This window comes from Anomalospiza imberbis, chromosome Z (assembly GCF_031753505.1).
Source record: "Anomalospiza imberbis isolate Cuckoo-Finch-1a 21T00152 chromosome Z, ASM3175350v1, whole genome shotgun sequence".
NCBI lineage: Eukaryota > Metazoa > Chordata > Aves > Passeriformes > Viduidae > Anomalospiza > Anomalospiza imberbis.
This window is the reverse complement of record NC_089721.1, coordinates 73836001-73852924: the sequence shown is the minus strand read 5'-3', so window position 1 is coordinate 73852924 and position 16924 is coordinate 73836001. Positions and strand designations below refer to the sequence as shown.

Genomic DNA, 16924 nt, shown 5'->3' with positions numbered 1-16924 from the left:
GGGGAGATCTCCTTGCCCTTCATGCATGCTGCAGGTATGCCTCATGCAAATGGAGGCCCTGGGCATGGGAACATCAGGGAGTGATGCCGTGCTTGCTTTGATGCAGCTTGCTTTGGGCAGAGAAATGGGCTCCTCACTGCTATAGATGGATAATGAGATGATTGGCTCTTGCAATTGAGGGATGAATATTGTGCAAATATTAAGAAAAGCTTTAATGATGTATAGTTATGTTATTGTAGTTTAGATGTCCTCTGTTCTCCCCATAGTTCCCTTTCCCCCGCTCTGTATTGTTGTCATCAGACAGCCTGGGGTGTCCAGGACAGGTAGAAAGAAGGCGAGCACATGTGCCCCTTCTGTGGGGCAGCTGGGAATGGAAAAGCTTGCTGCTTAGGGGGTGCGGCATGGCACCATCTGACCTGCAATCAAGTTACAAGGAAGCAATCTCCACCAATAAACAGCAAAGAAGAGCTGACTGACAGACGTTGGGAGGGGCCAGGGTTGGCTGATGCAACTCCCAAGGGTATAAAAGATCGAGCATCCATCTTGGAGAAGAACTGGCCACGTGGTACCCACGAGGGCTGTTCCCAGCGCTGCAAATTTTTCCTTATGTAATCCTTTTGTTGTATTTTTGTTAAGGTTTAATAAACATTTTAAATTTTCAAAGTGAACAGTTGTTTTTCACATTACCTTCAGAAATATACTTATGAACACCAGAAAATATTTGCATATTGGTATAAAAAATTAAGCAAAACAGAGACAAGCTGACAAGTCAGGGTACCTATAAGGTGCTGGTTCCAAGTAAAGAGACACTGTGTGAAGACATACAGAGCCTGTTGCTGCTGGACACCCCACTATCATGATCGGCTTCAGTGATGGGCCCTCTATACAGAAAAATCATCAAAGACAACAGGTTTTAGTGAAACATTTCAGTTTTTATCAAAATATTTTCTATTGCAAAGACAGGTCCAGCCAGGCACACTGGTGTTGTAATAGTCATTGTTCTGCTGCTAAAACTGCTGAAAACACCTTGGTACCACACACGCAGTGGAGCATCACTGCAAGCAAACAGCATCAGGCAACCAGAAGGGAACCCACCACCAGAAAGTATTATCTAAGCACTTCTACCACCCCAAAAGATACTCCAGTTCTTATGCCAGAGGTACTTGGGGTTATATTTTCAAAATTTCCTTTCCAGTCAGGAGAACCAGAGAAGTACCACTTGAACAAAAACACAGACCCAGGAGCTGTGCAGTCAACAAAATCTCCCACTGTTACCAAGCCTCACAGTTTGACAATGCCTGAAAATCATTCATCAGGTTCATAATCTGATGACAATTTCTTGTGTAACATAATTTAATTCATTACTTAATCCTGTATTTCAATTATTTAGAGACGTCCTAATAACCAGTGAAATACTCCAAGCCCAACAGAGCATCTGACAAATGCAGTTTTTAGGCCTGGCTTCACTCCGTAGCTCCTATTCCAGGAATGCACTCCTCACCACCAGGACCTCGTTCTCCCTCAGCCCTTTGTGAGTGACTTATCTGGACTGACACAGACCTCAGGTCAGCCCTGAGCCTGAAGGGGATTTTGCAGGAGAAACCCTTGCCTCTCCAATGTTGCCTTTATTTCATTCAATTTTCAGGGTGAGAGGAGCAGAGCTGAAATCATGCCCCTACATGTTAATCTATTCTCTTAGTGCAGGAGCTCTCTCCTTTCAGGTTTTGGGTGGGGTTTGTTTGTTTGGAAAAATCTGCTGCAAAAAAAAATCTAAGCAGCCACTATTCATATGAGCAGAGAGGAACTTTGAATCAGTCTCTTTTGTCTGGAACTGGTTTAGCTCCACAATTGCTTTTTGTCATCATTCAGACACTGGTGTAGGTTGTTTTGTTCAACCTACTAAAACAAAAGGCAACCTAATGGAATTCTGAAAACCCAGCCTCTGCACTGAGCAAGTTTCTCAGACTCCTTGGTCCTGCATGCCAAGCAATTCTCCATCTCATCCTGTACACTGGGTGAACCAGTGCTGCTCTTCCACGCTAACCACAGTTTTCATTGTAGCCACACAAAGGTTTTCCTTAAACACATCATAACAACTGGAATGAATAAAGTGGCTGAGCAGCAAGGTACTGGTATGACCCGGGTTGGAAGAAGTTTCAGACATCCCTCAAAACAGGGCCAGCTATGGAGCCAGGCCATGCAGCTCAGGGGCTCATCTAGGTGGGTCTTGAAAATCACCACAGAGAGAGACTGAACAGCTTCAGACCCTGCAGAGCCTCTCCTGTGTCAGGTCATGCCCCGTCTGTTGTGTTCCCACTGTGTACCCCCATGAAGAGTTTGGGTCCTTCTAAGTTGCTTTAGCACATCAAGTTCTTCAAGGGAGCATACTTCCATGTTTATCAATTATAAGGCGATGGACAGATGTAGAGAAAGCTCACAGAATGACTGTAAAACAGCAGTGGTTTCCAAACTAACACTGGAAAATGTACTTGAAGCTTGTTAGAGCCTGTGGGACCCAGCCATTTACTGAGGACTAAGTAAAGAAGTCTTGTTCCATTCTTCAAATGCTGGTGCAAGCCCTTCACCTTAAATATAATCTGAATGGACCAGGCATTAGTTAAGTCAACAGGCAAGTGTGTTCATTCCCAGAATTGTTCTTCCTTCTCTTTTGGGGCTAACATAGACATAAAGAGGTTGGTACATTCTGACAAAACTGGCCAACTAGTGCTATTACATGGCATTTTCTGATATTGGTGAAGGACCTTGTTTACCTCTCTAAATTAAAAAAGAAAGAAATTATTTATTGCAAAACACACAATAAACAAAGAGATGCAATTACTCAATGCCAGTTCCCAAATTTCAAAGAAATGTGAACACTTCTATCAAGATAACAAGTGGGGGAAACTTTTCTTAGATTTCCTACCTCTCTATCACACTTAGAAGCCATGGAAAATCTTCTGGAGGAGATAACCTGCTGTCTTTGCAAGATATTGTGTTCTATGTAGTCACTAAGCTCTGGCTGTAAAACTGGTGGAAGGTGCTGAGATGAAACATGGTATCGGGAAAAATATCCCCTTTCAGCATTACCCAACAAGAATGGTGTTATGGCTGCAATTTCCAAACATTTTCCGGAGGTGTTAGGGGTTAGGATTTTTTCCTTTTGTTTCCTTGTCTCGTGGAATTTTGTCCCAGCTGTTGCTAAGAGAGAACAATGGCTGGTATTTAAGAGACAAAAGAAATGGCCAAGGTGGGGAAGGGTGTAGCTACTTTCTTACCTGGGGGGGGTTCCTCTTAGAAGGGCAGAGATGTGAGATTTTGGCAGGGGATGGGGGACTGGGCTCAGCTCCTCTCACTCTCGACATTGGAGGGGAGATAGGCCCTGGTTGCTGTGGTGAGAATTCGCCACTACCATGGGGTTTCATCTCCTGCTACCTTCTCCTACTGTGAGGGAAGCTCTGCTCAAAAGAGCAGCCATTGCACTGGGACTTTATTACCTGACATCACTAAAAAAAAGACCCTCATCCTCCACTCGGGTGCCTCAGGGGAAACCCTGGGACCCTGAGCCCTTCCCCCTCCAAGGGAGCCTCTCCCCGCCCTGTTTAGGAGCCCGGCTGCTGCAGTCCAGCCCCGCTGCTTCTCTGCCATTGCTCTGGGTTTTTCACTAGCCTGTAACCCAGCATCTGATACATTTCATCTGCTACTCTGGAGTCTGCTCGTCCCTGCCATCCCAGCAGCCGCTCTCAGGTGCCTGCTGCAGCCCCTTTTTTACATCCAGCCTGCCCACCATTTCTGCACGAGGGAGGCGTGGCCGATCTGCCGTCACAGCGCCCCCTGCAGCCGCGGGGGAATCACGGCACGCCCTGCCTGGCCGGGAGCCACCAGCGTCCCCGCTGGCTGTGCCCGAAACTGCACCAAGGGGGAAAGGCTGAGACTGGGTCTGTGCTTTGGGCTGGGACTGGGTCTGTGCTTAGAGCTGGGACTGGGTCTGTGCTTTGAGCTGGGACTGGGTCTGTGCTTAAAACTGGGACTAGGTCTGTGCTTTGGGCTGGGCCTGGGTCTGTGCTTAGAGCTGGGATTGGGTCTGTGCTTTGGGCTGGGCCTGGGTCTGTGCTTAGAGCTGGGACTGGGTCTGTGCTTTGGGCTGGGACTGGGTCTGTGCTTTGGGCTAGGACTGGGTCTGAGGTTCTGGGTCACTGGGTCTGTGGTTCTGGCTCAGACTGGGTGTCTGGTTCTGTTCATTGTTGCTGCCAGGGTTCTTTGTTTGCCTTGTTATACATACACATAGTAGTAAAGAACTGCTATTCTTTTTCTCATATCTTTGCCTGAAAGACCCTTAATTTCAAAGTTCTAATAATTTGGAGGGAAGGAGGTAATATTTTTTCCATTCTGAGGGAGGTTTCTGCCTTCCTTACAGACATCTGTCTTTCAAACCAAGACACCAGGCTCTCAGGGAAAAAGCTCTCCTCCTCAGCAGCATCCTCATCCCTGAGGAGCTTCCAGAGCAGGGAAGAGCTGGTCTGCCTTTTCAAGCTGCTGACCATGCCACATGTCACCAACATTCCCTTTGCACAAGCCTGTGCACAATGTGGGGAGCTGGCCATGGGGAGAAGACATCCCTCCAGTTTATGCAGAGCAAAGGGAAAAGAGACAAGGACAAAGGAGATGTGGGAGCAAAAGTCACAGCAAGGCTGGCCTTTCCTTTAACTTATGAATTTGTATTTTTACATATAGTCATATTTGAGAGAAGTCAGGAGGAAAAAAGGGAATGTTTAAAACCAGGAATACAATGCAATCCTCAAAGGAGCTGTCTACCTTGGTATTTTGGGATTCTTCCTCTTTGATGGGTCAAAGGGAGGAGGAGATGACAAGGACTCCCCTGTGTAGGAAAAAAGCTCACACTTGGCAACCTTGGAGACAGAGATAGTCCCCAGACAGAGTCACGTAAGTTGAGGGATGTAGCCCAGCAATCCCATTGCTCAGAGTAAGAGAGAACATCATTTGCATGAGCTCCAGCTATCACTGAGGCTTCCCTAACACCATAACAGGCACTTTGAGAGAGCCAGTCTTTCCAATTCGCCCTGAAATCCCTGAAATATGTGTGCTGTTACTCTTCCCCAGCTTGGTCGCATTGCACTGACTGCCATCACAGCAGGGTGTGTGCAGTGAAACCCCAACTCTCTCCTCTACCAGCAGCTTCTCTTCAGCATGGTCATGCTGCCAAGGTATTACAGATCGGAGGAAATACTCCCTGTCACCTTCTGGAAAAGTCTGCAGGAGAAATCCTGACCCCAGGATGCCCATTAATTCTAGACAAAGTGGGAAAGTTAGTCACCACCTTCTTCTACAAGGAGAAGAGAAGGGGCATTGGGCATTGAGCTGCAGTGGGGGAGCAGAGTATCCCTATCTCTGTGCCAGACAGGAGAGTGGGCAACCCCTGGATTATCCATCTGCCCTTTTTCCCACCTCTCTTGCTTACTCAAAGGCCAGCCATTTCAATTCCAGGCCCCCTCAGACATCCTCATCTGCCCCTGAAAGCTGCAGGGTTGCTTTTCACAAGGATCATGTTGATGCAGGAAGACATTTGCTGCATACATAGCTCCTGTCACGCTCCTTCCCCAGAAAACTCTTTGCCTCCACAGCCCTACTGTCACACCGAATACACACAGGTGTCATACAACGAAATCTTCTGTGACTGTCACCACCCAACACAACATGACATAACAAGGTGGCGCACGAACAGAATTCTTTGCAGTCATCCTAAGCTCATGCAAAAAAATGCTTGCAAGGAAGGACAAAGGAGCAGGCATGCAAAGAGGAGGTGCTGGCCAAAGGAGCTGTGCTTTCTGCTGTTATTTTAAAAGAAAAGCCTTTCTACTAAAAAAAAAAAAAATTAAAAAAAAATGATTTTAGCAAGAAGAAACACTATGGCAGGTTTCTTTCTCCTTTTTTCAATCTAAACCAGAGCAGAGCCAAAGGAGAAGGTGGTGCATCCCTCTGCATCCCCAGCAGTGTGATGAAGGGACATAGGGCTCAGAGAAGACACTCTGTCCTGAGGAACCTTCAGCTTCTACGGCAGCACAGGTGTTGCATGAAAGCATCTGAGACAGACAGTGGAGCTCTGTCAGACACTTTTGCAGAATAACTTGATGATGCTGAGCTGGAGACAGCAGCTGAGAGCACAGTCTTCAGGCTCAAAGTGCTTTGTGCATGGAGCAGCTCCAGGAAAAATGCCTCATGCAAGGAAATGGGGGTAAGTGCCACTGTCATCTCCCTGAGGCTGCTGCTGTGTCCCAGTGAAGCACTCAATTTTATAGCTGAGTGCTGGTCCTCTCATCTTTTACCTCTTTAGTTTTCACTATTATTGAAAGGTTCTACTGGACAAGAAAAACTATTGCCAGCCTGCGATTTCCTTCTGAGTAGTCTTTAAAGGGCACAACTGGCTGGCAAAGAGGGCTGCAGTAGGTGGGGGTACATCCCCACAGCACACACATGTATTACCCAGGTGGAAGCAGCTCATTCCCACACCACCCAACCCCCTGACATGGCTTACCATGGGGACAAGCAGCCAAGCCCAGCACTCAGGGGCCAGTTGCCACATCCTGCCAACCAGCAGGAGCACAGCTTTTTCCCCTACAGCCCCCACACAGGGCAGGGGTCATGGGTGCCTGTGCTCCCAGCTGCTGTCCCTCCACCATCCCACCTGCCTGGACCCCACGCCCTTTCCATTCAGTAGGGGTATTGATCTGCTGGCAGCAATGGGCTGGATAATTAGCCAGGAATTAGGGTTTCTATTACAGCCAGGAGGCTGCCCCAGCTGATTTATCACCTGAATAATTTACTGTGATTGAAAGGAAATTAAAATGAACTCCATTTGACAACTGCGCTTTTATGGGCTTTAGTGAAGACTCAGAAGCCAAATTAATAGCCTGGTGTTGTTTGATAGTCTACTGAGAGTAAATATGGGAAGGTTTTTTGCCTCCTGATGTGCTCTCCTAGGCTTGATTTTAGAACTGGGATTTTCCTCCCCTCCCACCAGTAAGGCTGCAGCCTGGAACAGGGGAGATTTCAGCTGTAAAAGCCAGAGAACTGCCCTTGCTCCCTGCTCCTCTCCCACCCACCTTCTCATTCTCTTTTCTGTGGGTACAGAGTATCACAGAGTCAGCAGATTGAGGATGAGCAGGTAGTGCCCGCCAGCAGCCCCTGGCCCAGCCTGGCACCAGCATCAGTACCAGCAGCCAGGGCAGCCAATAGGCTGCCAGCAGGGTGGCCTGAGGGGAGGTACGGAGACAACGCAGCCACCCACAAAATCATCCTGCATCCCATAACCCCTTATCAGCACCTCGGGCCCCTGCCACTCTGGCAGAGCTGGGGGTGCATCTCACCATGGTTCAGGGTGCTGACCCTGCAGCACTGTGTCCTCCTACCCACTGCTGCCTGGACTCCTGCAGGGTGGGCAAAGCATTGCTAGGTTCTGCTTCACCTCTTCCCTTGTCTTTATTGCTTCTCAATTTTATATTTTTGTATATTTATTGAGCCACATATTATTGTTTCCTTTTTAACTTGTTTTTCATTTAGCACACCATGTAATGTAGCCATGGTTAAGAGCTTGCCTTGGAATGCTCAAATCATTCCAACAAGTGGAAGACTGAGAAAAGATTTGGTTTCTCAAACTATCCATGAATAATTTTTATAATTTTTACTGTTTCTGGACAACATGAAGTTTTGGGAAGACACAAACTTTTATTGCATTTCTCAATAAAAGTGTCAGAGTATTTTCATATGCTCAACAGCCTCTATCTACCCAAGGGTTTCCCAAGAAAAAACATATTTCTCACACTCTGGGGACCAGGACCAAGCATACAGTCCTGCAACTCACAGAATCATTGCATGGTTTGGGTTGGGAGCAATCTTAAAGATCATCTCATTTCAACACCCCTGGCACAGGCAAGGACACCTTTTAGTAGATTAATTCCTTCCTTCTGCTTCTCCAATAACTGCACCTTGGGAGTAAGTCCTGTTTAAACAGAAATGCATTATACTTTCTGGCTTTATGAGAATTTTCCATTATTCCCGAAGATCAAACTCCAATACTATAAGGGGGATTGTTTATCTCACTCCTCTCAGAAGTTGCATTCCAGCTGCTCCTAGCAAAAAAACCCCAAGATTCCTCTTTCAAAGCTGGAGCGTACTTAGGCAGAAAGCAAAATTTGAAGATTTTCAAAGGAAGTTTACGCCCCTCTCTTGGTCAATTCAGAGAACCTCTTTGGTGCAACTCTTTCTGCATCAGGTTTCAACTTCATGCAATTCTTCCACTTTTTCCAAATCATAAGTAATTTCCATTACTTACCCAAATTCCATCTGCCTATGCCTATCTCCACATCCACATTTTTCTGCACACTGTGTCATGAATACCTGTGTTACTATGTTTGCCAGATTACTGGTTTCTGTATGAGCACAAAATGTCTACATTTTAACCAGAAATCAGTCTGAGAATAGGTATTCTGTTTAGTTCTAGCTTAAAGCAGTGGGAAATCACCAGAACAGGCCTAGGAATTATTTGCTATTAGCAGCAAGCAGTTATCTTCTTAGCTGGTGACCTACATAGTGTTGAATCTGCTCACATCATGTTATGCCTCATTATGGCCCTGATCTAAAGTTTATTGAAGTCAATAGAAATATTCCTCTTGGCTTCAATGAGTATTCGATTGGACCCATGTGTGAAACTGAAAGTACAAAAGAATCCATTTCTGTTGTGGACAGAAATCCAGCATGGATAATTCTTTTCTTTATTCTGAGAAAATTAACGCACTGTCTCTCCATTGAGCCAATCTGGCTCTATATCCTTCACCCTGCATTTTTCACCCGTAGATGCATTAATCCCACTCTCACAACCTCCACAAGCACACTAGTCCACAAGCCCTGGGCTTGTCCCCTGCCTGCTTCAATGGGGCTTTCCTGCACTTATCCAGCCTCACACACCTGAAGTCCTCAGGTGTCCTTGACTTTCCTGGGTTTCAGTCTCCAAGAACATCTTCTGTCTTTGTCAGTGCTTTGACTGGAGAATTGTTTGAGTCAACAGTTCACAAAACAGATGGCACAGCCTTGGCCAGTCTGGGACAATTTCCCAAAGATGCTATGGTGAGCTCCTCCATCTTTCTGGCTGAGTCACAGTAAGCCATTGGAGGATAATTACCCCCACAGTCACACAGAGGGGTGTGCTGAGTACAGCCAGTGCTTCCAGTTCCTCCAGGTCTTAATGGACAATAGGCACTGGAGAATTTTGCCGCTCAGTGTTGCAACTCTCTGCACAGGATGAGTGCCAGTCCTGGATAAAGTCTGAATTGTCACTGCAGTGACCATGAATAATGGGGGTTGCCTGTGGTAGAGCCCAGGCTGAAGTATGTTGGTCTGACACAGATATAGGTGCACAGCACAATTCCAGGGCAAAACAAGGCAAGTAACAACTGATGCCTTACTTCTGCCCCTTGATGCACAACATCTGACAGTCTTTAAAGGTGGGAGCACACAGTGGGATCCCTGCCTCACCCAGCACATGCAGTCATCACTGTTTCTCTTAAAGGACTGTCTGATGCTTTATTTCCCTGTCACTGTCTAGTGGTTGCCTTCTCTCTCAACAAGGTATGAGTCCTTCCCCAAATACAAGTATCCCTTCCTTTTCAGTCTCTCCATAGTTACCACAATTTACAGCAGATATGAAAGTTAATATGATTATTGTCAACAGTACAGCATAGATTCACAGATTCACAGAATATTCTGAGTTAGAAGGGACCCACAAGGATCACTGACTCCATCTCTCGAGTAAGGAATTGAGCCCACAGTTTTGGTGTTATTAGCATCATGGTCTAATCATGTCGTAAGATGATAAATAACTAAAGAGCCCCCATTTTATGCAGGTTAACTGAGGGAAATATCAAGATGGGAAATTGAAAGAAGTGGATTGGAAGTACTCAAAGCAGAGGGTTACACACTGGTGAGGAATTTCTCACACACAGCCCATCAGCCCCTCTACCTACATGAAGGGCAATGCACTCAGAAAGATAAGGGCAAATTTTATGCAGAAAATGCACGAGGAGGACTTTGGGCAGCATCTGGGAACCAAGCCTGATGAGACTGCTGTGTAGGAGAGACTTCTTTCCCCCTCACCATTGCCAAGGGCCTGCCCCCAGCACACAGGTGAGGAGGAAGACTTAGAGAGGAGCCACAAAACAGGAAGGAAAAGGGACCTACAGTGTCTATAGAGTAACAATTATTCCAATAAAATACCTGGAGCCCTCCCCAGCTGAGTAGTACTGGCACACCAGTAAGTTTTTGTGCCAAAGCAAAAGTAGTGATGTTCAGCTGGCTGCTGCTGGATCACATTTCTAATAAAATGGATAAACAGTGGGTCAGCAGCTCATACCAGTCTTCTTCCCACATCCTGTCTTCATGGGAAGGAGTATCTTTTCCATAATTTCCTCTACAGAAAGAGCTTAAAGCTCCATACATCCACCACTGACTTAACTCCTAAAACACCACTTTAGGGTCCAGCAGCACTTTGGACAGACAAATGTCACCAGCAGATAGTGCTTTACTAGAACAATCTAACCCAGGGACAACTTTGGTTTTCCAAGGTATGTCATTAATATCCTCAGTATTTGATTTCTCATTGATTTCTTTAGCCTTACTAATTGATGCAGACAGCTTCTCCACTTTGGTTGAGCATCATGACAGCTTTGCTTGACTCACCAAGGAGGTGAGACAAGACTGTTTCTGTAAGGACTGGGGCTCACACAGTGTTTTTGTAAACCTCTACAAGTCATACAGATCACATCTGGTCATGTTGAAAGTTAGCCTTCATATACAATCAAAAGCTGAAGCTGACCCGGAGTAGCCACAAGCCCTTAACCATGGTCCAGCCTTCCAAAAGCAAAGACCATATTCCAAACTATATGAAAACAAACAACTAAAAATTTCTTTTGTAATTACAGGTAAAAATGCCAAGCAAAGTTGTTCTGCAAAGTACATTTTGAACCTCATAATGCCAGATTTCTCAGCATCTTACATGACTTCCCAGAGCATCCAAGGAGTATCCTATTCATCATATTAATATCAGCATATCTCCTATTTTAATAATCTGGCTGCTTAGAGCCATTCTAGTCAAACTGCTTATGTGGCCCTGGGAGATAATTTCTCCATCAAGAGCAAATACAAATATCCCGTGTTTGATAATTGGGTTAACTTCAGCAATACCCTTATTCAAATCTCTCATTCTTCCGCTAAAACCAGTAAAAGTTTATCTCTGAATAAATGTTCACTGACTACTAGACTGTCTCCCATGAGCTAGAGCTGGCCATGACTAAGAGGCTCCAGACCAGAAAAACAAATCAAAAGCCCCTCCCATCACTGCTACCTTTGCGGTGACTATTTTGGCCTATAAAGTTTTTGCAGGAACAGATCTAACAAGACACAGCTCCTAGGTGACCAGTGCTGAAAAGGCTTGCCATAGCCTTGGGCGCGGTGCCTGCCCTCTCCAGCATCACGGGGTTTGGATGGGATAACCACCATCTAGTGGCACGTGAAGGCCACTTCACCTTCCAGAGACACTGATGGTGTCACTTCCCATCTCTTTCCAGCTTCAGATCTGCAGAGTTTCGCAGCACACACAAATCAGGGAAAACACAAAAACAGCAGAAGAGGGTGAAAAGCAAATGTCTCTATGAATGGAACAAAAAATGACAGATGAGCTTAAAGGCACGAGGAATTCCTACTCTACCGTAGCATTTTCAGCATAAGTAATTTAAAAAAAAAAGTATACACATTCCTTAACTGAAGCCACAATGGTAGTAGGCGGCCATGACAGCATCTCCAATGGCCCCCAAATGTATAGATCTTTCCAAGGGGAATCAGTGTTAGAAAAGTCCATCCACCTTGCTAAAAAGCATGTCTGATATTAAGAACACTGAAGATTAATGGCTGAATACATCATTAAGTAGAAAGCTAGACCAATATCGGTGCTGACAGCAATATATTAATTTCTACCTCCTTCTCAGCAGCTAAATTAAATACTGCCATCTAAGAAGAAGAACACAGAGAGACATAGCTAATCAGTTTTTTCATGTGCTTCTATCCTATGCCTGCAAAAATGGAATTTTTCCAAAATATTAGTGCCAAGTCCTCCTCAAATACACTGTAGATCCAAAGGTGCAATTAATTTACCTTCACATACTAATCGGGTGTTGCAGCAAATGGCCAGTCACATGTCTAATAAGCTATTTCTGGATACAAAAATCTGATTTGTGTCCACAATCATGCTCACTGCGAACCAAAATTAGGCATTGGATTTTGCAAATCTTCTCCTTGTTACCTGCACTGCCTGCTTTTGATCTATCAAAAAACATCAGAAGCTGTGGTGATCTTTAAAGATTCTTTTGATGCAACTGGTCCAGATCAGGTGTAATTTCATATCCAAACACTTGCTGATTTTTGCACAATGTGTGTTTACCTTAATTTTCTAATAGGCTTTAACAGCTAACATGGACTTGAAAGGAGCTTGACAAGACGTGTCTCCATATTTGTCAACTGAAACTGAAAAGCCTTCAGTCATGTACACCAATCAGATCTCTGCCAGTGGAAAGCATACCAGGAACACAGGAAATATTTTCAATAGTACCTGCTCTGGTTTGATGGGCTCAGTTGTTGTGAAAATATCAGAATAATGTTGTCTCTCAAAGACACGATCCAACACTTCCAGCTGCTGCTGGGTGAAAAGGTCTCCTCGCATCTGTTTCCGAAGAAAATCTCTGCTTGCTAGAGAATGGCCATTTGGTACTGGAGATTCCTGAATACCTTTCAAAGAGGAGAGAGAAAAGGAAAAATGAGTTGCCTCATGATGTGACCTACAGTAGAGTGTCTTATTTAACCCCTTGAACAGATGTAGGCACCAGTATGGTGAAGTCATGAAGACTTTTTGAGAGGTTACAGTTTGCTGGAAAACACACTGTACAGTCTTGCATTACAGGCAACCCTTAACCCATCAACAACTTCACACATTATTTAAAGGCAGGATACAGTATAACAGTCACATTTTTGCCTGCTTCACTTTTACTGTGCCACCTGGGAAGCTGTCTGTTTCATGGTCTGTATGAGGATAAGTAGGGAGCACAGAGGATAAGTAGATGATGAGAGTCACAGTCAACTTGGGTCAGCTTGGGTCAACTCCAGCAGAATGCTTTGTCCAGTCACCACCCACACACTCTGTCCCCCTTCTGTGCTACCTGCAGGTCCTGCTCAACTCCATCCCATGCTGAACTCTGAGCTCTGGCATGGACTTTCTGTGAATCACTATCAGCAGCACTGACAAAGTCTGCATTGTACTAAGGTGGGGAATCCCTGGGCTGAGTTACCACTGCCACATCCTCAGCAAGGCCCAGTCCAAGATGCACTCCTGACGCTCCAATTCACTTTGTATTTCTCCAGCTTACTGGCAGGACTCAAACCTGGGCTCCAAAGCACATTTTCCTCCTTCTCCCCTTTGGCAGAGATTTTTAGCAGGAGTCATAAGTGACTGACCATGGCTGAAAAGCCATGAGACAGGTTTGAAAAATGTGTGACTGGTCGTCTGAAAAGACTCTTGCAATACAGGGACTAGTTGCAATTTGCTTTTTGCAGATTCGCAGTGGTTTCCTATTTTTCCTTCACCCATCAGTGCTGGAAATACATATTTTATGCGCAGAAAACTGAGATCTGCAGTATTCCCAGGACTCCAGGAGATGGAACTCCAAGAACCACAGTAAATATCAGATTTCTTCTCCAGATGGCAACATTGAACTAGACAGAGGGAGGAAATGTTTCAAAAATAGCATCTAGCTGCCAGAGTAGTTCTGAGGAGCAGAATTTAAATGCATCCTTAACAGCAATATTTCCATGAGTGCTGCAGTTGCCTACAGTCCAAGAAGTCTGCAGAGGAATAACATCACCTAGACCTCCTCTGGCAGATTCTGCATCAACTTTTTTGGTTGTAAGTATAGAGAAGATCTGATAGAGGTGATCTGTACAAAAACAGCCCATTGCTGTAGACATCAGTTGTGACCACAAGCACATGCTGGCAATGAGTAATACAAGGGATGCTTGGTGGACAAGATTTTTTACAAAGGTCTATTGATTTAAGATCATCCTTCAGCATAGATGGATTTTTCTGAAAATGCTGTCTGTCCAGGAAATGAGGCTTCTTTAAGCCAGAGTTCTCAGACTGGGGGACTAACACAGGGAAATACCTCTTTCAACCTCAGTTGCTAATGCTGAATTTAAGCCAGACTCTCCTTATACTGAACAGCTATTTGATGTTAGCAGTTAATGCTGGAAACCCCCTTCTCAATTTGAGCACAGCAATTTCAGTGACAACAACATTACATATACCCTTCTCAGAGAAAATCATGCAATTTTGTCAAGGGTAGATGATGGCTTTTGAAGTGGAAGGATCAGTTTATTCCACACAGGAGGGGAAACAAAAACCTGAACCTGTGGTCTGAATAGGATGTCTAAGTGTGAAAAGGTACAGAGGGATACAAGAAAGCAATGTATCTTTAATTTTTTTTCTAAATCAAATAATATCTAATAGACCCTGTGCTGAGTTTAGTCAACCATGGCTTATGGAATTAAAATTCTGTTTGGTAGCTGTATGGTATCACAGGGCCAGGGAGACCCTGTCTTTCGAGCATGGAAATGCTGGCTTTGAATTTCAGGTTAAACTGTTATTCACAATTTGGCATCAAAGTTAAAGCTTTATGCAGTTTTGGGATAAAGGGGATGACAAAAGGGAATGAAATGATACAAGACAGTCATGACCTGAAAACGGTTCTTGGTGATGCCAGTACAGTCTGTGCACTGTTTGTGCATCCAGAGACTGGAAGTATAATGAGATCCTCTAGTGTTTGAAAATGGAGCAGTAGTCCCACCTTTGACCAGCAGCACTTCTATTATGGGGAGCAGATTTTTGGGAGTGAACACCTTGGAGAAGAGGAGGCCGATGAAAGGAAATCCTGGGGCAGCAGCCTCAGCCAGAGACAGGCACAGGGATAGTGCTGGGAAGGGTCTCCCACCCCAGAGACCAGAGTGTGAGGTCTAGGAATAAAGGCACCACCATTGGCTTGTGCCATCACATCCATGCATCAATCCTAGCTGCCCTTCGTCCAAGGGGCAGTGAGGCAGGGACGACCCTTAGGCACAGCCACCAAAGCACAAGGCAAAGGAGGGTATTTCTCTCTGCAAAAAAAAGTGTAAAATCACATGGAGATGGGGCTCTAGAGGGGTTTGGTCTCGAGGTCAGCATTTGGTATGTTGCTGGAAGCACAACATATGCTGCCAGCCAGAATGGGCTGCCAGCTCACACCTTTTGTACATCCCTGTTTGCCAACATCTCCTCGTGCCTCCACATGTTTGCCAACATCTCCACATGTCCTCCGCTGAGGATATGAGATGGGATCAGTCTCCAAGATGCACTTTACAGTGCAGTCAAGCTGTCCTGGGATAAGGAATAATGCATGCAGCATTTGTGCCAGGGAGGGACCTGAGCAGGGGTCAGACAGGACTGGGACCACTGAGGTGGCTGACACTGCACGAAAGGAAGCACCCAAGCCTCCCTCACTGTGACTATCACGTGCTCTCTGCATCCTGTGAGCAGAGGAATAGCTTGTACTTTGGGAATTTGCACCAAATTCAGGCTAATTGCCAGTAAGTTCTGCATTCCATTGTAGAACTAAAGGACTTCCTGTACACTGCTTATGACAGGAGTTTGTGAAGGTCTTCAGGATGTGTTTGGTAGTTAGACATTATATAAATAATACCATTAACATTATACATTGTTTAACTAGAATATCTTTGATAATTAAAATACTGTTGGAAGGCTTGAAACAATTTTAATTATAAATAGGCTCCAGGGAGCGATAAAAACATTTTTCATATAGTCATTGCATCCACATAGGGTTGTACACATGTTTTATTGACAATAACACTACATGTATACCTACCTATTCTGCAAAACAGCTAGTTCCCAATTCAATGGCATCTTTCCAGAAATTCGAGTGGAGAGCACAGATATAACTCTCTCCTTAGTACAAAAGATTACATTCTTCCCAAACAAGCATTTCATCCTTTATTTCTAAGACTGTGCGTATGGGATAAGATGATGCCATTAGCCCACAATTTCCTGAGCTACTTCTGCTGAAATGCATCGAGATGCAATGCATTGAGACCTCATCAGTGCCACAGGGAGAGCCAGCACATGCTACTCCTCCAGCACTAGGACTCCAGCACATGCCACACCTGTTCAAACAGTGTCAAGGTCCTCCCAAGCATCCCACCCAGCTCAGAATACTGACTCAGTTTCCCACAAATGCACACAGCTTGGGGGGCAATCCCACCTGCAACTTGCAGCTGGAAGTCTTGTCAAGTTGGGGACGGGTCTGAACAACGTCCTGCCTGGTTCCAAACGCACTGATAGGCATTTTCTTGGCAGGGAAAATGCAATCCTTTCCCACTCTGAAATGCATGGACACCTTCTGTTCACACTTGCCCAGAAAAACTGACCTGTGGTTTCACAACAAAAGCTGGACATGCTGCTAAAGAAACTGGCCTGCCTTGGACATAATCTTGGTATCAAACACAAGCGAAGATTTTCTGTGGCTAGCCAAAGCCTGAACAACCTACGAAAAGTCTGGGAAGAGTTAGTCACAGAAGATGTCTGCCTCTGAGAAGAGATACCATCCACAGTCTTGCTGACAAAAGACTGTCCAAGCGATGTGGATATCATCCAGAAAATATGGAATCACTGCATGGTTTGGGTTGGAAAGGACTTTACATACCATCAAGTTCCAGTCAGCTGCCATGGGCAGGGACACCTTCCACAATTCGGGTTGCCTAAAGTACT

General features: G+C 45.2%; 1 protein-coding gene across 5 annotated transcripts in view; it reads right to left on the bottom strand.

Annotated features, from left to right (window-relative positions):
- The window catches only part of PAX5 (paired box 5), a 134681-nt gene that overhangs the window by 71911 nt on the left and 45846 nt on the right, over positions 1 to 16924 (bottom strand). For all 5 annotated transcript variants that reach the window (XM_068176955.1, XM_068176951.1, XM_068176953.1 and 2 more), the window contains exon 6: positions 12671 to 12846. In XM_068176955.1, the coding sequence (XP_068033056.1) occupies positions 12671 to 12846 (176 nt within the window). The remainder of the gene's footprint in view (positions 1 to 12670; positions 12847 to 16924) is intronic.